At 37.5% G+C, this 22,417-nt stretch overlaps 1 protein-coding gene across 2 annotated transcripts in view; it reads right to left on the bottom strand.

Moving 5' to 3' along the window:
* Positions 1-2,981: 2,981 nt before the first annotated feature.
* LOC131430658 (FK506-binding protein 2) overlaps positions 2,982-22,417 on the bottom strand; it is an 82,472-nt gene continuing 63,036 nt past the window's right edge. For both annotated transcript variants that reach the window (XM_058595797.1, XM_058595796.1), the window contains exons 3-5: positions 10,316-10,404; positions 9,915-10,102; positions 2,982-3,793 (exon numbers count right to left, since the gene is read on the bottom strand). In XM_058595797.1, coding sequence (XP_058451780.1) covers positions 3,611-3,793; positions 9,915-10,102; positions 10,316-10,404 — 460 coding nt within the window. In that variant the 3' untranslated portion in view covers positions 2,982-3,610. The remainder of the gene's footprint in view (positions 3,794-9,914; positions 10,103-10,315; positions 10,405-22,417) is intronic.

The raw sequence follows: 22,417 nt of genomic DNA, 5'->3' as shown, positions 1-22,417 counted from the left end.
TTAAATCATTCATTACTCTATAATGTTGAAACTGCAAATCGGATCGAATTTGAATCTAAACGTGTGACAATCGATTGAACATTCCATGAGATGTCGTATTCGATTCGATTCGTAAGGCCATACATTGATATGACGAAAAAATTGCAACAGTTTTTAGTCCAACTTTGAAGCTTTTTTGGATTGTCATATCTTCTATATCGCTATGAATTTTAAAAACTTATCACGCTGTAATTCCAGAATCGGAAAATAATTAATAAATTCTGTATGGGACCATAAATCCTTTATTTTTGAATTTATGTTTTTGAAATTCGATTTGGCCTTTTTTGAGAAAACGATTGAGCTTTGAGAAACGATTCGATACTGGAACCGGAATTCTAAAATCGGTGTAGCCGAAGTCAGTTAAATCCACCTCAGAAGCTGTATAGTTTACATTTGATTCAAACTGTTTGAAAATCAGTGTAGACATCTTTGAGAAATCGTAGTGCGAATTAAATTTTTGGGTACCTTCCGAGTCGAAAACTGAATACCGCCTAAACTGAAATAAGTTTATTTGGTTATCGACTATCCAAATCTACAAACCCGATAAACCTGGTAAATTTATGTGAAATGTACATTTTTATACTAATCACCCTGTATCCTCTAAGCCGGAAGTCTTTTAATCTTTTATGGCTCCTAGATTTCATTTGAACCTTACATCGGTTTAGCCATCTACGAGAAAAATTAGTAATACTATTCCAATTTCGTTTCACATGTTACCCTGTAGTTCCGGAACCAGAATTCGGATCTAAACGTAATTCAGGAACCTTGTTTGGGAGGATACTACTTTTCATATGAATCTGAGTTTGTAGCAAACGGTCATCTCCGAGAAAATTGAGTGAAATTATTTGTCACACACGCATTTGCTGATCTCGACGAACTGATTCGATTGGTATATGGGAGTTATGTTCTTCCAGCCTTTTTTCTGTAAGTAGTTTAAATCAATATAATTATGGAACTGCTTTCAACTCGAAAAAGCTGCCATCATCTGGTTTACATATGTCACATTCGAACAATTATGTTGCCAAAAACGAACCGTGCTAAAATCGGTCCAAGGCAAAATTTCATGAAAAAGTATACTGTACACAGTCTTTTTGGTCATTAGAAACAATGGTATAAAAAATCGTATTCCACGTTGGTCCCTGACATTACTTTGTCATTCAGCACTCAAAACTCTTACTACTGGGATATGGTGAAAAGTCGCTTACACAATAATATCGATATCTTCGTTAAATATGGACGGATTTTTACAATCTATGGCTTGTTGGATTGCTATTACCGTGCGAAATCGAAGTCTAAAATAATATTCTGTTTTCAAAGTCAATTGTGACAGATATTGTCAAAATTTTGACATAAAATTTCGTATAACTCAAAAAGTAAACATTCGATCTCAAAACCATTCAATAGCGTTCAGGGTGACTTTCATTTGCAACTAGTTTGATCAAAATCGATCCAGCCATCTCTGAGATCTCGACCTCTTAGTTGACAACACACATACAGACACATACACACACACGGACATTTGCTCAGTTCGTCGAGCTGAATCGATTGGTATATAACACTCGGCCCTCCGGGCCTCGGAAAATTTTTTCTTAAATTTTTAGCGAATTCTATACGTATTTTTAATATTTATAAAAAAAGGTAAAAACGTTGAAGAGAAAATTTATTTCTTTTACTTTTCCAAATTTCAATTCATTTCTTCTTGAACTTGACGGGAATTTCGTATTAATGTCGTTTTAGTTTGAAAACAACGGGTGAGGGCTGTCAAAGACATAACTGGATTGACGTGAATACGAATAACATTAGCTCGCTGATACTGCACTGTGCCCTTATAAAGCACGATAACAACACTTGCGAACGACAAAAGCAGGTTTAAATTGGGGCTAAATAAAAGACATATAATTATAATAAAAATATTAACAATAGTATAGGAAATAATATAAAAATTATTCAAAATATTATATATTTAAACTATATTCTTATACTAATCAGTGGAAATAATATGAGAACAATATTTTACCTTGCATTTAGAATCTAGAATCGTGACCTCTATCATTAATATGATTTCGTTAACGTTTGAATTACTGCATTTTAAATGTCATCGCAACCGGTCGTGTCTTGTACAAAACCTAGTATTTTTTCCACAAATGGTCAGTCCCAATGGCCACAAAAATAGCCACATACAGAATTTTGATGTCGATTATTACATTTCGAATTTGGAAATTTCCGTGAAAGAAATTTTCAAAAGGCTGTGATTCATTTCTGACATTCAGAAGGCCCAAATTGAGGAATTCTCGACGATATTAAACACTACTCGGAACATTTTTCTCGAATCGGAAGCAGTCAAATTCAGGCTATATTCGCACTCGTTTTGCACTGCGAAAAGTGCACAAAGCTAATCAAATTATTCTATATTTGCATCAAACTGATAATTTTTATTACCAATTTGCAAGAATTGTTTGATGAAACAATCATGACCAGGTTTTAGTATTTCGAGCGAAAATGACATTAGATTCAAGTAGTCATATTAGTTTTCGATACCCAGTTCTACAAAACTACGAAAATGTGTATTCCTAGAATTTGGACTCGAACCTACTGCCGCATCCAAATTGTGGAGCTACTCTAGGACTATATTAGAGACAGAAACCTGAATGAATACCACTGAATTCCCAAGTGCCAAGTAATATTCTACATACATCTCCGTTTTCCCAAGGGAAATCTTCAGAGAAAACAAGGAAATCATAAAGTTATAAACATTACGTTCCAGATATTCGAGATGAGAGAAAATATTAGCATAAATACGTTGAAAATGAGACAACCATTACACAATTATTGGATATAAGATCAGAGAAAATACTTTTAGATTCCCTCATGAATTCTCCCTTTTCTCTGAAATCAATGCAGTAAATCAAAGTGCCATCGAGGGTAATCCAAATAAACATGTATTATTTCTATACAAAAGTCTTTATTTTTCTTGAAGTGATATGTTTATCGTATGATGTCTGCTTCCAAATGAAGTAAAAATATTGATCTTCGTTACATATCTAACTTGTGTTTCAACTAGCGTTTTTTTTTTACTGTATTTATTAAGTATTCAATTCCCTATAACGACCTTTTTGAACTCAAAATTATTATTTTTGTTTATATTTCATTATTACACGTACGCACATTCAATGTATTTACACGAATGGAAATGGAATTTAAGTTTTTTTGTTCCTATGCGATAACTTTTCCTACAACAAATTTAATCTTGTTCACTATTCGTTACCTAGTAATTGTTTGCAAACATATTTTAATGTAAAAAAAAGTATTAAAACAATAAATAATCTACTGCTTAACATCAATAAAAATGAAAATGTTCATAAAGTGTCAACGAGAGAAGAAAACAGAAATAAAGATCTAACACAAAGTGGTCTTCCCCAGTAATAAGTGTAAATTTCAACAGCGGAACTTTTTCCGAAAGTAAAAAGGAATTTTGCCCTATGAAAGTTCTCCAACTGGAGTTCGCTCGTCCAACCGTCTGTAGAAGAGAATAGATTGGATCGCGCCTGCCAGGAGTGATTCGGTCCCAGTTTTACAGTTCGTCGTGTTTGGGCCCGGAGAACTCGTCATGCGAGATGAATCCGTTCTTGTCCTTGTCTTCGTGCTGGAAGATTTCCTCCACCAGTTTGTCGTGTTCGGCTATCATGTTTTTGATGTCTTCCGATTCCTGACCACCATCGGCGGCAACCATCTGCTTCTTGAGGTATTCACTGACCTGGAAGATATGGAAAAAGAAGGACGGGTTTAGATATTTTCATGATTGTAAACCTGTTACTTGGTTTGTCCGTGGGTTGTACACTTCTGGTTCATATCCAAATCGCTTGTATTAATAATGCAACAATATCTAACAGAGAACAGACTTCCAAGTTAGCACAAACTTTTTCGAAAAAGCAGTGTAAAGTATACAAGCAAAAATCACTGTTGCGCACGACTTTGTATGCATGAATTACCATTGTATCAGGTGTACAACTTTGCTTCCGCCGTTTTCCGATATGTGACTGTACCGGCTGAGGCTGGTTAAAATAGATAGATGATAATGCCTTTAAAATGAGTGTGTACAGTGCCTAACGAATTGTCATCGCCGTTTCAGTGACAGTTGTTCTTGTTTTCGTATTATTCTCGCTCGAAAATGTCTGTTTATGTGCCCAATTCTCGCTATTTGCGGGAAGTTTTACTTTTCTGTTACAATTCGAAAAAAAAATGCAACTGAAGCGCATCGAATGCTTTCAGAAACTTACGGTGATGCTGCTCTGAGTAAAAGAACGTGTCGGGAGTGGTTTCAACGTTTTAAAAATGGTGATTTCGATGTCGAAGACAAACATGATGGTGGAAGAGAAAAACCCTTAAAGGTGAATAACAATTTAATACGAGCTCTTAAAATCGGGTGAAACCATCACAGGAGATCGTTACCGAACGCATCTGATGCGCCTTAGTCGCGCGCTAAAAGAAAAGCGGCCACAGTATCAAGAGCGACATGGCAAAGTCATCCTCCAACACGACAATGCTCGGCCTCACGTCGCAAAGGTGGTCAAAAAGTACCTGGAAACGCTGAAATGGGAAGTTTTGCCCCACCCGCCGTATTCCCCAGATGTCGCCCCTCCTGACTTCCACCTATTCCGTTCGATGGCACACGGCCTGGCAGATCAACATTTTCAATCCTTCGAAGAGTTGGAAAAATGGATTGCTTCATGGATAGCGTCAAAAAAGGACTCCTTTTTTCGAACCGGGATCCGAAAATTTCCGGAAAGATGGCAGAAAGTTGTCGCTAGCGACGGACAATATTTTGAATAATACATCTGTAAGCACTTTTTCGCAATAAAGCTTTAAATTTTGGAAAAAAACGGCGGAAGCAAAGTTGTACACCTAATATAAAAGATCGAATGCAAGAGCCCGTAAGAGATTACAGGGCGCTCAAAGCGCCTCTACAGGAGAATTGCTACTTGGTGATTACTTTTTAAAAACAACCATTAAATTTCTACACACATTTAATTCTCTACTTGGATGTCTATTCTGTGATATAGAATTCAAGCTTACATTTGAAACTGAAATCGAAATCTGGAAGTGGAACTGCATGCTTAGCTTAGCCCATTACATCTACTCAAAAACTATGTGCTTTTCGAAATGTGTATGCTTTATCCAGTTTAAAGTTTGTACTAGCTTGGATGTCTGTTCTCTGTGACTAAAGTTTGACTTATTGACGACAGCCATATTCTACCACACAAATAACGCTGAGTTATAGTTGTTGTTTTTTTTTGTAGTTTTACGTACTTAGTGGAGGAAATCTTCACATAGTTCTTTAGGGATGTTTTAATGGTTGTGGATTAATCCATCCACTGTGGACTACTTTGTGCTATTATTTATTTATCTACACCAGAGCCTAAATTCTGGACTCGGATTCAGGAACCAAATTCGGAACCTGGGACTGGCTCAGAGTTCAGTTGCAAAATTCAGGTTTGGGAGCTAGATCAAGAATACAGTAAATTAACTTAGTTCTAGAGTTCTGGTGACTGAACTCAGTTTCAGAATCCAATTTCCGAATTTAATTCTAGAACTAAATTCAGAACCTTGATTCCGGATCTAATAATTGAGAAACTGTATTATGTTCAAAAATCTAGTTCCAGAATCCAAGTTTCGAATTTAGTTCCAGCATGCAGGCTCTGAATTCTGAACCTGAATTGTAAAAATGAGTTCTAATTCGAAATTTAGGAATTAAATTTTGAGACTGAAAAAAAATTCGAAACTAACTTTCTAGTTACAGAAACCGAAATTAGAATTCAGTTCCAGACTTAGTTTTAAGTTTTTAACCTGTATTCTGGAACTAAATTCTTAAAATTAATGCTGAAACGAAATTCTAAACCTTAACCAAAGTTCAGAATTTAAAAAGGTTTTGAATTCAATTTCAAAGTTCAGTGCTATTTTGGCAGAACCTTATGTGAAATTTTCGAATATCGACTAGCTGGAAATCGTCATCTTGATTTTTTAAATAACTTAAAACAACAATTTTCAAATCCTACTCGACAACACAGAAAGTCGCTATTTTAGATTTGAGAATAGCTCAAAACATTACTTTTTGATATCAATTCGCCATACCTGACACAAAAATTTTAATATTGCAATTTGCAATAACGTCGATAAAGTGGAAGTCGACCTATTGGTTGTTGAATCTCGATGATCAGGTTCAGAACTACTGTTATTTTAAACGTTTCCAACTAGGTGATTTGAAGATGGATTTATATTATGTCTCGATGAACATTAGAATAATTCCTAAGTGCAAATGACGGTGTTCCTTTGTTTACTTTCTCTTTCAATTATTTCGAAATATTCCTATATTTTTCGATAGTATTTTCAGTGCAGACATGACAGTGATAGTGTAAGTTATTATTCTCCGAGAGATGGATTGCTACAGGAGAGGGAGAGTTGGCATCACTGGGAGAGCGATGCGGTGTCCTGGTGCTGCTCTCAAAAAAGTATAATTTCAATGTGTTGTTTCATACGTATAGTTAAAAATTACGTTGAAACAGTTATTTTGAGTGATAGTGCAGGTGTAGCAAGTGTGTGTTTAGTAGTGAGAGTGCTATTTATTGAATAATATTGATCCGCGAAACAAAAGATGCTCAAGCGGCCGAAACTGAGAATTTACCACCCCAAAATTCGACGATGTTAACCTGTTAACCGATCGAAGCGCCATCTGCATGTCATTGTCGGTGTTGTCAGATTTCTACGGAATGTGTGAAAGTTTACAAGTCTATCGTGTCATTCAGACTGAAGGCAGATCCTTCAGTGTTGGTCTGCAGCGGACCCATTCGCGAGTGTTTTTATTTTATTCTTTCAGTGGTCGTGTTTCATTTCGCGTTGCTGACAGACCGATCCTTTTGAAATTTTGAACACTATTTCTGTACATAGTTTACAAGGTAACGCTGGAGAGTTTTATTTAAAAACTCCTCTTTTTATTTTATAATAAAAAAAATTCTCATGGAATTTGGAGATGCAGACTATTTTCAGCATGACTTAAAACATCAATTTTCAAATCCTGCTTGACAACACAGAAAGTCTCTATATTTTAGTTTTAAAAAAATACTCAAAACTTTACTGTTCGGCAGTTATTCGTCATACCCGTTCCAAAAATACTGATGTTGTAAGGATTTGTGACTTGAAACATCCATGTTTGAAACCTACTCGTCGAACCTTTTCCAAGAAACCCATATGTAGATATTTGAAACAATATCGATATACCGGAACCAAATATAGCGCTATCTTAAATTTTGAAATATCTAAAAAGTTCAATTTCCTCTACTCCATAAATCTATCTCCATGGTAATGTTTAATTCCCATTAGGTAAATTTTGTAATGAATGTCGACAAACCGAAGTTGATTGAATCTGAAGAAGATTCCAAACAATAATCATTGACATCCACTCATCAAGTTAGTTGACGTGCTCTGATTGACACGTTCAAAGTTCAAGTCTATTCAAAATAATTTCCTAATAATATTTATTATAAACTAGCTGACCCATCGAACTTCATTCGTTCCCATTTATGTGTTCGGAGAGCAGAATTGTCAAACGACTAAGTGGTGAACGTTTCTCTTCAATTCGGAATTCGACACACATTCACTTTCGCCCAAAAAAAGAAATATCACCCAAAATTAATGTGAAAATGTGTACAGCTTTTAAGCATCGATAATGTTTTGTTCGATAAAATTTGTTCTGTACGTTGCCAAAAAGTGGATATTTTTAGATACGAAGGAACTTTTGGTGACTTGGAGACGCTTACATTTTAAGTTGATATTGATCTTACCAATTTGAGCATTCTTCTCAGCAAGAATGGCTGTTATCTTATCAAAGAACGCTCTCTAGCAATTCTTCACACGATTCAATCAGTGCCATCAGAGAGAGACGGATATCATCTCAGCAACAAAACACCGGCATGGTTCATTTAACCATAAATCAAATAAACATAGATTTCCCACTGTACGGGGACACTAACAGCACCTCTAGTGAGAAACGGGTGTACTTTTTTCTATTAGCTACTGTGATTGCGTTAAATGCGCAGGCAACTTTATGCATGCATTTTTAGCATTTACGCACCCATTCTCCGCCAGACGGCGCTTTCGGTGTCACGGGTTGCTCACCAACATTACTATTTCACTGGGAAATCTATGTTTATTTGATTTATGATTTAACATAGAATGGACACCAGTTCGAAAACGATCTTCTCTCGATGACCCGTCTGAGCATCACGGGTTAGCACGTTGGGGTAGGGATTCACTCTGAAGCAATTCTCGTTTTGCGATCCGATTCTATACGGGCAGTGGATAATTGTGATAGAATCATTTTACTATTGCCGCTTATTCTAACTATGTACATATAACCTCTGCATAAGTTGTGTCTATGAAAATATCTGTGAATGCTCAACACAAAGATTTTGAAATATTGTAACCTAGTATGAGAATCATCAAGTCGATTCATTGGTTCGATTTTCTGGGATAATTGTCAAATTGCGATTATCTCTTGGTAAATTCCACAGAGAGCGCCGATTATTGCAAAACTGTATCTATTTTGGTAAGGGACATGAAATACTCAAAGTATGAGGTGGAGAAAAAACAATTTAGAAAAATTCTCTCACGGTTAATGCATTGAGAGGCAGCGAGTTCTTGTAGCATCATCTACCAGATTGACGATGTTGTATACAATGTAGAGAAATAGTCTCAATCCATCTTGAATATTGATATCTAATTGCCATTTATTATATGCGCTTCGTGTCATTCGAAAGCAATATGCAAGGAAAATCTCTTAGTTTGACCTTAACGCTTCTACAGCACAAACTATTCATTGATTCACAATGACCAATATTATTCATCTGACTCCATTACACACATTCTGGCATTCCGCCAGTCATTTAGTAAGCAATTATTTTGATACCCAATTAAGCACGTGATTCGAACTGAAGAATCACGTGGATCAAATATGTATGTGAAATCTCCACACAAACATCTCGTTGTGTGCCAAACACATTTTTCAACGATCTGGTATTCTTTCCTTCGACGGCCAAGCACTTATGCAGCTCGTTGCGCGCCAAACATCAATCGTAGATCTAGCAATCATTGGTGACTTTTTCAGTGGAAAATTCCATTGTCCATACAAAAAAAATCTTTATGGATTTTCCCCACTTTTCCGGCAAGTTTTCCTATTTTTTTTATGTACGAACCCAGTCGGGGCAGAAACTGATCAAACAAAAAAAAGAAATATATAAATACGTCCGTCTGTTCTTACGTGATGCGATTACAAAGAATGATTTCTGCATTTTTATATATATATATATAGATAGATAGATAACAAACACTTTTGCTAAGCTCGTTTGAATGTTTTCCAATCTACTGGTTGTTAAATAATGAAGGGTGATTTTTAGCTAGTATCTTTTTGGCAACACTGTTTTTGACAGATCACGCGTGAATCGTGTCTTGTGTAATTGTCAAACTTCAGTTTGGTCTATAATTTAATCATGAATGGGCGCTAGCAAAGTTGAAGGAGGGTCCACTTTTTTATCGAAAATTGTGTTCAGCGACGAAGCTCATTTCTGGTTGAATGGATACGTCAACAAGCAAAATTGCCGCATCTGGAGTAAATACTAACCAGAAACATTACAAGAGCTACCAATGCATCCCAAAAGAGTCATTGTTTTTTTGTGGATTATGGAACTTAAAAAAAACACCCTTTATAAATCTTTTTCAGATTGCCTAGTTAAAGGCGTTTAAAATTACGCGGTAATTCTGAGCCTACACTGTTTGTTAGTACAGCCCACTCGACATCCTCTAATCAGTTGGTCAACGTCACTCACCTCCTCACGGCTGAGTTGCATGTCCTTGTTCTCGTCAATTTCCTTGAACACGTTGGTGGTTGGAGGCGAGTCGCCAATGTTGATCAGCTCCACATCAAACACCAAGGTGGCACCACCGGGAATAACATTTCCGGCTCCTCGCTCTCCGTAGCCTAGCTCCGGTGGGATAGTGAGTTTACGTTTTTCCCCTAAAACAAATTAGAATGATTAATATTCGAGTGCAGACGAAATACTAGCAGGAATTACTACACCTTGGATCGAGTAGGTTGAATGTCATTCGAAGAAAGATAACATTGAAAGCATTCTGTTAATTTAAATATAATTTTGGAATATTCAACTGAATTTCAATCGCCTAACCACCAAAGTGAGCAATGTTGCACAAGATGAATTCGTTTACTTACCAACACACATATCGGTGAGGCCTTGATCCCATCCCTTGATTACTTGTCCTGCTCCCAGCTGGAAGGTGAATGGTTGATCACGGTCGAAGCTGAAAGCGAAAGAGAAAAATTAAGAGTTAATTTCATAATTTCCATTTTCCGAAAGTTCCGCCGAAAGGGAGAAAGCACAAATTTTCGTTCTAAAACATGTTCTAAACGTCATAAGTCATGGCAGGTTGTGTAACGTACGGCTGTCTTTGGCGAACGATAACAAGAGTGATAACCCTAAACACAACACGCCAAGTAAGCACCTCTCGAACGAAAATTCCACTTGTCCGTTCCAACAGCCATGCAGGAATGCATCGCTCTTTGGCACGTCCTTTCCGGAGGAATCGTAGCTCACTTGCAAATATTGTACAAATGTAATACTGTAAAATAGATATTGGAGACCACTGAAGGAATGTGCAGATTTTAAACGGCTTGGACCCGACCTGCATGGGTTTGGCATCGTGCAGAACCGGGAAACGGACACTAAGACTAAGTTTGTGTCCCGACATTGGCTCTGTTTGTTTCTCGAATCTAATTTTGCTCCGTGACTGGCTGCGTGGTTGCCCCTTTCGTACGAGCAAGAGAGACCGGTAAATATGAAAATCCTTGAGCAATTATTTTTTAATTAAAGGCAAATATTAACACACGGAATTTGAAGCTCACACCAATTTTCAACCGGTAAGCCGAATAAAAATTTAGATTTTTCACCAATTTCTCATTGTTGCTTGAAGATACATTTCCTCGGCACTTAAAACTCTCATCAGTCAGGGTTAGCAATCGTGCGCTCGGGTGAACAAGAAAAATTGCCTGCACTTGTTGTGTATTCCCCAGTGAAGAGACCAAACAACGCACGGTGAGGCGGAATCCGACGCCGGAAGTGCCGTGCATATCATATTCTCCGCAGACGCCGCCGAGGCTTAAGATTTCAGCAATTGTCTTTCCCGACCAGAATGAAGGAGTGTGCGAAAACATATGTTCGGGTCGGGAGGGGGGTTGCTGGATCTATGTTCGTTCCCTTGGCTGGACCTGTTTGCAAGGGGTTGTTCCGCTTTCTCATACCCCGATATGGGAACCAACGTCGGTCTTATCCTGTCTCGTAGAATAATTTGTTTACTTTATATCCGCTCCGGTGGAGAGCAAGAGTTCAAGTAGCAGCCCCGGCAGAACTGGAGACAAATTTATCGCTCGATATGCACTCGTTTGGAGTCGGCAGGCAACGGCATAATGTGAACAACATCCGCGGAGATGTCTTGATGGTTGCTTTGAATCCCACAAGAGGTGACGCAAACCATCGCTCAAGTCCTGAGTGATAGCTCTGAGGCTTAACTAAGCTCACGGGGAAGGTGGGGAGTTATTTTCTGTTTTTTTTGCTTTGCTTACTTTATTCGTGAAGATAATTGCGGTGTTTGAAATATTAATGTATCGGGTAGGTCATTAAAGCTGTCGTGCAAAGGGAGCAAAAGCTCGGTGAAAAGTGTGAAAAGAAAACTGCCTTCGAACCTTAGGGGGTAAAAATGAAATTTCTGCTCTTTGAACGATTTTCTGATATCTGCGTCAGAAAAAAATCGCCCAGAAAAAATGACTATTGTTCAAATATTACTAATTTGGTTCTATTTAATCATTAATAAAACTTATTAAAAAACAAGTTTTAATCCATCTATTGGCGTAATGAAGCCTTTCTCATATTATTCATTACCTCCTATATATTAAATCAAGATAATCGAAATATCGAAACAGGTTTTGATGTCTTCTTTTGCATAATAACATTACAGTTGAATTTAAGTTAGTGAAAATCGATTTAATCATATTGAAGAAAATGAAGTGAGCTCTATTTCAAAGATTTGGTTTGCTATTTCCGGAACCAACTGGACTGGACAGCTACCATGTGCAGGTTTGCAGGTTTGTACTGCTCACAAATTTCATCATATCAGAGCCTCTCGAACTTATATCTGTGCTGTCCCAAATGATATGGTGAGCATTTATGTCACTGCCGATTACAAGCGGTAAATCACTTTTGCAGTAGTATGATACAACGTTTTTGAAGTCATTGCTTGGCGAAGGTTGATTATGCGGCAAATATGCCGAACAATAGACATATTTTCTGTCTATCCCATCAATAGTCATATCAACTGTGACAGCACAAATATCCCGAGTTGTGAGCTCCGATATGAGAGAAACTTCGAGAGCACTATTTGCAAGTATGCATGCTCGAGGCATTCCACGTGGATTAGTCATACCGTTCTTGTTGAAGGCAACAAAGACTGGGTTTAACAATTTTCCAACGTAGAAGTTTCCCTTTTGGAAATATGGTTTTTGAACCAAAGCTATACAAGCTTTACAGAAATCTGGATAGATTTATAGTTGCTGTACATTTATGCTGGAGATTGATTTGTGCTACTCTAACCATTATCAATTAGAGTAATGAACACTCTATCTCCAGTACTTATCGTACATCAACTAGAAGAAACCAAATATATTGGCTTATAATCGCCTATAGCGAACCATGTAAGGATTTTTTTTAAATGTTTTAATCATTTAAATCCCACGAGTTGCGAAGAATGAAATCGTTCACTGTGCCAGAGCTTCGCTTAACACAGTAAGGGAAAACCCCAAGATATTCCGTTCACGACTGCATTGTTTAACCTCCTGCAGCCATTCAGTCATCGGCACGGAAATATACCTTGACTTAGGAGTTCCTATTTTTGTGGCCTTTTACGACATGGAACAGGAAACCAGTGGATCAATTCTTGGTAGAAAATAATTCCGCCGGATGCCACACGGCTTACCTGTTTGGTGGACTTATACCACCGGTACAGGTGGACCGTAGCGTTATTCTTAGCCAGTTGGGAAACCGCTACCGACACTACACGGCTATCTAGGCTGCTCAGAGAGGGAAGTTGACATTGATGGTAAACTTCCATGGATGGCCGAGCAGCCAAAAAACCGAAAAGGAAATTGATGAGGCTAACTCTATTCATCTCCCGCCTATCGAGACCAGTTTGATTCCACTATCTACAGCGAAGTTGAACGATTTAAAAAAAACTATTACCCTATGTGGTCAACAAACAATATTATATTACATTTCTGTATAAAATGTTCAAAACGACGTATGTAACAATGAGAGATTCTCTTTGTTTACTTTCTCTTTCTATTATTGCGAAATATTCCTGCTTTTTTCGGTAATTTCTCCAGAGCAGATTGAAAGATGATAGCTTTAGTTATTACTATCGGTAAATAATTGGAGAGAAGGATTGCTAAGAGTGCCGTAATAATCAAAAGAGAAAGTAAACAAAGAGAATCTCTCATTGTTACATACGTCGTTTTGAACATTATATACAGATTTCTTAAATGTTTGACTCCTGCAAAGAAAGGACGAAAACCAAATAGAAATGTACCGGACGATTATGAGGCTGACATATACGATTGTATAATCTTGAAGAGAACAGAATAATTTACTTTTGTATTTTTAAATACGATTTAAAATTGAGGTACCATTTTTCAACATCGCTTTTCTCGGTTCATCCTAAATGGTACATTCGTCGTTTTGAACATTTCATACAGAATTAAGCTTCTCTTCGCCAAGCTTGTGTTCAGGTTTTGTATGCAAGCAGTTATTTTTATAGCGTTAAGTTTCTCTACCATTCGGCGATTTCGGTTGAAGCGATAAACTTTTTCTCATTATCAATCGAGTTCATCTAATATAAATTAGAAATTATTCTTAAGCACTCAACATTTATCCAGGGGTAGTTGTCAATTTCTCAAGGGGAAACGACATAACATGGAATTATAATCTTTATATAAAATAAAGATGTGTTCCACATCAAAAATTTATATATCACAAATAATAGGATAAAATTATAGTATCAACTTGTAATAAGAGAATTACATACAAAAAATATACATTACATTACTTATGTTTTGGGGATGTACAATTGTAAAATATACAATTGAGACTAGTTAGTTAGTTAGCAGGACTGGAAGGTGTTTTCTATAAATAATCAAAAATAATTTGTAGTTATTATATATACGGATCATAGATTCTCTCAAATTCAAATTATTCCGTCAGACTGCGTAGTGCCAAGCAAAAATATAAAACGTAAGTGACAGTTGTCTTTCGGCAAAAACTAACACATATTTCGCAATTTCGGCAAAAGCATTTGCTGATTTCGAGACAATTGTTAGTCACTGATGAGTACAGCAAAAGATTTTGCCTAATCTCGGCAAAAAGAAGCACTTTGCCGAAAAATCAGTGAATCTACTGAACGAATCTCGGAAAGCATAATATTGCTTACTGAGCAATCAGCAAAATTGTGTGTTGTCGATCTGTCTCGGTATTTTAATTTACCGAGCTCGAGAATTGGTTTTAAGTGTGTACGGTGTTTAATTGTATTAGGATATTTTCCTCGATTTGTCGCTACGTACATATATGAATGAAATTTGAATTTGCGTCAATCAATTTCTGTCATTTACTTTTTAAAGAGAATTCCACTTAAATGTTGCTACGTTTCAGATGATCCATTTTCGTAGTCCAATTTGAACTTTCTAATGTATTCACGAATGACGCGTTGTGAATTGTTGTTGATCGTTCCGTCTTCGACTAATTAGTGCATTAGTAGTTTATTTTGAACTGCTAATGTCATCTTACCGTTTAACATACCGCTAATTCTAAAATATTTCAAAGGGATTGAATCACACAATATTGGTGTTCAATTGGTTGCACAAAAACGTGAGTATTATTGCTTATCGAACTCGCCTCTCAATCGGTGCATGGTTTTCCGGGCAGTGTGGCATGTAGCACTGTTGATTTTTCTAGAAAGTTTACTCATTAGTAAACTTAGAGCTGTCAAAATATGATATCGCCAAGAAGTTCAATGACTTTTTTCGCTAGAGTTTCTAGGGAAAATGTCAATCTACGGAAATGACACTACAACTATCTGGTATCTCTGCACGTCAGCAAGTGGACCTTCAACGGGTTTATTTTATGTTTCTATAGCCTCGCATGAGCGGCATTGATTTTCAGTGAATTAGAATCTGTATCGAACCGACTTGCACTCGGTGTGGTTCGATAATGTCGTAGAAAAGGATACTTGTGCATTTTTAACGTCATCGTGGTCGGTCGTGTCTTGTACACAATCGTGTAATTTTTGACTCGAAAATAAAAATTGTCATACGATACGACGACTAGTACCTCGATCAGGTTGCACGTATTTGAATACGAATGAACATGGTGACCGCCCATTAATAACTGTCAAACCACGTTCATTCAGTCCGTGCTGTAAGGTTAAGTCATTTTCGTGAAAAGAAGCTAACTTTTTCCGGAATCGTTACATAACAAGGATAACAAAAACTTATAAACACGATTTGCTTCGCCGTAACAACCTAACAATTGGAACAGCAAGTATTGAATTGTCTTTTCTGCGGCACTTTCAAATGAAAGTAATCCATCTGGAAGAAATGTTTCATAGGCAACGACCCCCCGACGTCGTCGCCTACTGCAACATGAACAACCACAAGAGAAATAATGACCAAACCTGTTCCTTACGTGAGCTATCGAATTCGGGTTACGCAACGAACTCTTGACACTTGTATTTAGCATAAAAGCATCCCAGTTGAATTCTAGTCACGACGATTGCCCCATCTGACCGCGAGCGATTGACGCAATAAACAGTTACTGGTCAGCTGATTGCTGAGCCGATTACTGCTGAGCCAAGTCCATCGAAGTTTAGTGCGAAATTGTCCTCGGCGGTAGAAATACGTCTGCGCCATGTTGTTGTTGTTGTTGTTGTTGTAATCAACGCACGGTCGCATGTCGATATAAAACTGCACGTGCCAGTTTGTGTCAATGCCAGGCCAGTCCCATCTGTGGCTTTCAGCGAATCATGTACCATTTCATATCAGTCTGATATATTTGTCAGTACCGTTAGATCCAACGGTTACAGCTGACAGGTAAAAACTCATAAATAATTCTAAAACAAACGGCAACGATTCATAGCTTGCTTCAATCTTCACTGGCTGACTGTGGTGCTGTCATCAAACGTTTACCGTGGCAAAACGGAGAACAGCGCACTGCTCGCTGTTGCACGAGTAGACGGAACTGGACTTTCGACGAAAGAAACCTGTCATTTTCGTGAGCAAGAAAGCGCAATGTATCCGTATCAAAAACCACCGTGAGTCGCTAATTGGCCAGGTAGGCACAGCCAGTGCACAAAAGAATGGTGTTGTTGTCGTTAGTCATCGACTGCATCGATGGGTGCGCTTATTTTCTGCACAGTCCTACTAGGAAAGTCCATTGTCATGATTAACGACTTCGGAGAAAGCTCTGGTATATTATTGTCCGGAGCAGCTAAAGGAAGGTGCGTAAAGTCAGACTTGCAGCGAGATCTTCTGTACTAAATAGTGTTTGTTCCGTTTATTTCTTGACGAGATAATAAAATTTATAATTTAATAGATCTAATTGCTTGCCTATTTTTTCACAGCGTGTCGCAAAATTTATCTTTGGACAATCGTTGGGGGGGAAAGATTGTTGCTTTATCTAAATTGTTAACAGTGGGTTAGAGTTTGTCGTTACTGGCATCCGCTCTAGTCGATTAATCAGGCTGTTAATTTCTAGTTATACCCGTATATCTGGGTTCACTTTAAAAGTAAACCAATTAGAACTAAGAAATTTTACAGCAGCCAAAGAAAAATAATTAATTATCGATTGGACGATCACAAAGATTTCATTAGATTGTTCTAATCTCATCTCGTGACGCATTTGTCATTACCATTTGTAATATTTTCTGGGATTGTTAAGCCCTGAATTCATATCTTCTTTTGCCAGCATTCAGGCCACTTACCAAAAGTTGTTTTGATACAATAAAACGCGGGTGGGTAATGTCGGAAACACAACTGGAAGACGCGATACAATACAACAAACGTCATAGTGATTTCTTTCTTCAAGATTTACATACTCATAGGAGGAAAACTTCGCATATATCTTGGGTAATATAAAGACTGTCCCAGAAAGTATGGACGCACTTTGATTTCGCTGTAAAAAATTCACAAGTGTTAGATATTCAAATTTTATTCGTTATACTGATAATATTAGACTACAACAACAGAATATTATTCTCAACATTCTGGTGCACGTTCCTCATTAAATTCCGTACAGACTTCTTGGCGACAAGTTTTGACACTTTTTTCCAATCCTTTTCGAACTGTTGAATGTTTCCTAAGATGTGCCTTCGTTAATGCCCAATATTCCTCAATTGGTCGAAGTTGTGGGCAATTTGGTGAATTCATGAATTTTGGGACGAAAGTGACATTTTTGGTAGTATACCATTCTACCGTTGATTTCGAGTAGTGACAAGAAGCAAGATCTGGCCAGAAGACAACAGGATCCTTGTGGCTTCGAATCATGGGTAGAGATCGTTTTTGTAAACATTCTTTGATGTATATTTTGCTGTTCATTTAAGCAGTGGTGATGAAGGGTTTCGAAATCTTACCGCAGCTACAAATTGCTTGCCAGACCATAGCTTTCTTACCAAATTTTTCGACTTCAATCGATGTCTCGGACTGGTTTAACACTTGCCCTTTTCGCACCATAGAATATTGTGGTCCCGGCAAGGATTTGTGATCGAGTTTCACGTAGGTTTCGTCGTCCATGATTATGCAGTTCAAATTTCCAGCAAGAATCGTATTGTACAGCTTTCGAACCCTCGGCCTGATGGATGCTTCTTGTTTCGGACTACGTTTTGGTTGTTTCTGCTTCTTATAGGTTCGAAGATTCAAACGTTCTTTAGCACGAAGAACATTTGACTTCGAAGTGCCCACTTTTTTGGCTACATCCCGAACTGAAACCTCCTTCTTTTGCTCGAACGCCTTCAGTATACGTTTATCCAACTGAGGGTTAGCAGGACCTTTTTTTCAACCCGTTTTCGGTTTCGGAAAAAACTCAAATGGATGTTGTGTACACTGATCTAAAAGCAGCATTTGACAAAATACTTATTTGTAAATTAGATCGTCTCGGCTTCTCTGCGCAGCTCGTGTCCTGGTTAAGATCGTATCTGACTGGTAGAGTATTACGAGTAAAGTTGGATAACTGCACATCATCTCAATTTACGAACAATTCAGGAGTTCCTCAAGGTAGTAATTTGGGACCATTACTTTTCGTACTGTTTTTCAACGATGTCTCATTTGCTTTGCAAAATGGCTGCAAATTGATCTATGCAGACGAGTTAAAATTGTACCTCGTAGTTCGTACCGTAGAGGATTGCCAGCGGTTACAATATCTACTAGAATTGTTCGTAGATTGGTGTCACAGGAACAAGCTAATCATTAACGTGGCAGAATGTCAGGTGATTACGTTCCACCGTACTTTAAATCCTGTGAAATTTAACTACAGTATTGGTGGCTCTGTTCTGACTAGAGTTAACCAGGTGAGCGATTTAGGAGTATTATTGGATGAAAAACTGACCTTTGATTCACATCGATCACTGATCATTTCAAAAGCTTCACGTCAGTTGGGATTTATTTTAAAAATTGCTAAGGATTTTAAAGATCCTCATGGCTTGCTCACTCGCTAGACCTATTCTTGTGAACGCTTCATCAGTTTGGTTACCGTATCAGCTCTCGTGGTGCATGCAACGAGTTCAAAAGCGGTTTGTTCGTTTAGCATTACGGAATTTACCGTGGAGAGATCCCTCGAATCTTCCACCATATCCGGAATCGAATCGCTGTTACGTCGCCGTAAAATACAACAGGCAGTAGTTATTGCAAAACTGATCAACGGAGAAATCGATGCACAGGAATTGCGATCCGAAATTAATTTTCGAGCACCGAACAGAACCCTACGGAATGGCACTCTACTTCAGCAAAGATTTCATAGAACTAGTTTTGGATGTAATGAACCGATAACCGCTGCCATTCGATCATTCACTGCTGTAGAAGATCTTTTTGAGTTTGGTTAAGCATCCAGCCGCTTCGCTAGTAAAGTCAAACGATCTTAGAGAAGCGTATACCACAGACTAACAGACAGGACACTCAAATTTGATTCTTCAATCATTTTAACGGTCATTTCGAATATTCCATTATTTGGGACAGTACTCACATGTGTCATGATGGCGCCACGTTACCCTATCAAAAACATCATGTCTGTCATCTAGACTGTCTTTATTTTTTTCATTTACCAACAGAGTTGCCATTCATACAGAATTACCTGTAATGTATTGATTTGTATACGTCCATGCGAATTTCATGCAGGATACAGATTTAATACATATTGCCAAAGATAAACTGAAGATTACAATGTTCCATACGTTTCATTGAAAAATGTTGGGTCAGTAATCGTGAACCAGTTGGTTCAGTAATAATGTAATTTTATTGACCCTCCGTTAACAAGCGTCGACTAGTTCCGACAAAATGCCATGGAAACAATACAAGTTAGAAAGGAAGCACACATATGTTTACATTCAGCATATAATGATTTCTTGCCACAACTGATGCTTCATGGGATGAGGCTATAACAAACTAAATAAATTCTAGACAATGGTTCTAAGTAGTTTTCACTTTCTTATTCTAAGAATCACTGATATAAAGCGAAATTTCTCAATATCGTTCATACTGTAACTTGATATTTTTTCAAACATAAACAATCATTGTCATAGTTACGACGCATCTAGTGATCAGACACTTGTTGTTTTGCTTCAAAATACTCAAATTGACAGTGAACCGAGCTCATCGAGGGGTCCTATTCAAATGATACCTAAGAAATCGCAGACTACTCTATCTTGAGTTTATCTTTGATATTGCCTAAACTATATACATAATTGCGCCTACTTCTCATCCTCCAACTCAATAAAAAATCGAACCCGTTTTGTTACAATATTTACTTGCTTCTGGTCTGCCGCCACTTAATTTCGGGTGAAAACTACCAACACAATAAAAAATAGTCTAGATGAACAAATTTGAGTCGAATAAATGGTTACCCTCCAACATCAAGAAAAAGTTAAATATATTATCAACGTAATCCAATAAATCATTGTGACGATTCATTTTCAAATATTTTGATGAAACCAGGCATCCCTGCAAGCAGCTGATCGGTGTTGACAAACGAGGGGAAACCAACTAGTAAAAAAACTTTTACATAACACAAGGGGTGTACAGATAGTAAATAGTTCGCGCAGTACAATATAGGTGGAACTAGTGCATCACGAAAAATAATTTTTATTAGAATTTACTCATACTGTCATGTCTGTTAGTCTGTGCGTATACTTCCTGGTTTAGTCAGTGCAATCGATAGTATTGACGTTGATCATGATGCTGTGGAAGAGGTTGTCGTACCTTTTGAAGCTCTCTTCAAAGTTGTAAGAATAGGATTGACCATAAAGCAACTTTTCGAAGTTAACAGGATAAGGATCGACTTTTTCTAATTTGGTTGAAATTTCAAATTAACAAATATTTGTGAAAGTTCAAGTTAATGAAAAATAAACAGTCAAGCACAAAAATATAATTTAGCAGATTAGAAGCAAAAATACAATATTTTTGTTGAATTGCGAAGTTTATGAAGCTGTAGAATATTATATTTTGCTTTTTCAATTATTATTGTAGTATGAGTAGACTTGTTAAAACATAACGATTAAGCGAAAACCTGAGAATTTGAATATTAAGTATAAATATATCGAGAACGGTTACTTGTAGGACAAAGGTAACTATGAACAAATTTATTGCTATTGATCTGTAGAAAAAAACATTCTTGTATTTAAATGACAATTTATGATAGAAAACTTTTAGTTATGCCTTCAGTTCATTTCAATTAAAGAATAACCTTTAAAAATAACGTCAAATATTGGATTTAAAGCTTGCTTCAGATAGAATTGGAACAAAAACAATTGCCTGTATTTCAGTTATTTATTATTGAATTCGAGTTCGTTTGCTTCATACTTTTAATAAAAAATACGGATGAAATTACTCGTCACGGTTTCGACGGAATTCTCGATTTTTTCCTGTAACACGGCTCATTAGGCGGCGTACACATTCTTCGTCCATCGTTTTAGCTATCTTATTCCACCAGGTCGTCATCTGATTGATGTCTTTGATAATCTTTCCCTTTGCCTTGATTCTCCTCTTCATGATTACCCAGTATTTCTCAATAGGGCGAAACTGGGGGCAACTGGGTGGGTTAAGGTTTTTTTGGAACTAACTGGACCCCTTTCTCTGCATACCATTCTTGAACGACTTTGCTGTAATGACAGCTTGCCAAATCTGACCAAAACATTACGGGATGATCGTGGGATCGAATGAATGGGTATTTGGATACACTCTTTTTGGTATAGTTCCGAAGTCGTTGTCTTATTCGTATCGAAAACTTTCGTTTTTTTTTGCCACAGCTGCAAATGCCCTGCCGAAATATAAATTTCCTTGCAAATTTGTCGGCAAAAACAAATTTAAATTTGGCTGGAACATCCCCCCGAGCCGTTTCCAAGTAAAATTTTTGACCTGGGATTTGCCCGAAGTCAGCCTTGACATAGGTTTCATCGTCCATCAGAAGACACCCGTCGAACTTGGTCAGCACCTGGTATGTATAGTTTCCGAGCGCGCATTTCGACCACACTATTCTGTTTTATGGTCCGATTTGGCTGTTTGCTAGCTCGATACGACTTGATTCCTTCCCGGAGTCAAGTTCTTCTCACGGTACTATGGGCAGCACCGAATTTTCTGGCCAAATCACGGTCCGTCAGATTAGGATTCCTCTTAATTGTCTTCACGTAGTTTCCGGTCGACAGTTCCACTCCGACGATTGGCTTGAGACTTCCGAATCGTCGTCAATGTTTCCTTATACCGTTTGATAACGCGTCATACGGTATTTCTGGGCAATTTCAGCTGTTTAGTAGCTAGCCTAGATGCAGACCACAATGGATTTTCCAAATAACTGTGCACAATTTTTTCCCTTCTTTCGGCTTCCAATTTGATTGTTTACAAAGTACAATCGATTTACGGAATGTCAGAAATCATACGTGAAGCTGACAAAATACCCGACATGTGGGCGCCAAGAACTTCCAAATCCGTCCACCAGGAGCGGCACAATATGAGCAAAAG

This window comes from Malaya genurostris, chromosome 2 (assembly GCF_030247185.1).
Source record: "Malaya genurostris strain Urasoe2022 chromosome 2, Malgen_1.1, whole genome shotgun sequence".
Classification (NCBI taxonomy): Eukaryota; Metazoa; Arthropoda; class Insecta; order Diptera; family Culicidae; genus Malaya; species Malaya genurostris.
This window is presented reverse-complemented; position numbering and strand designations above follow the sequence as displayed.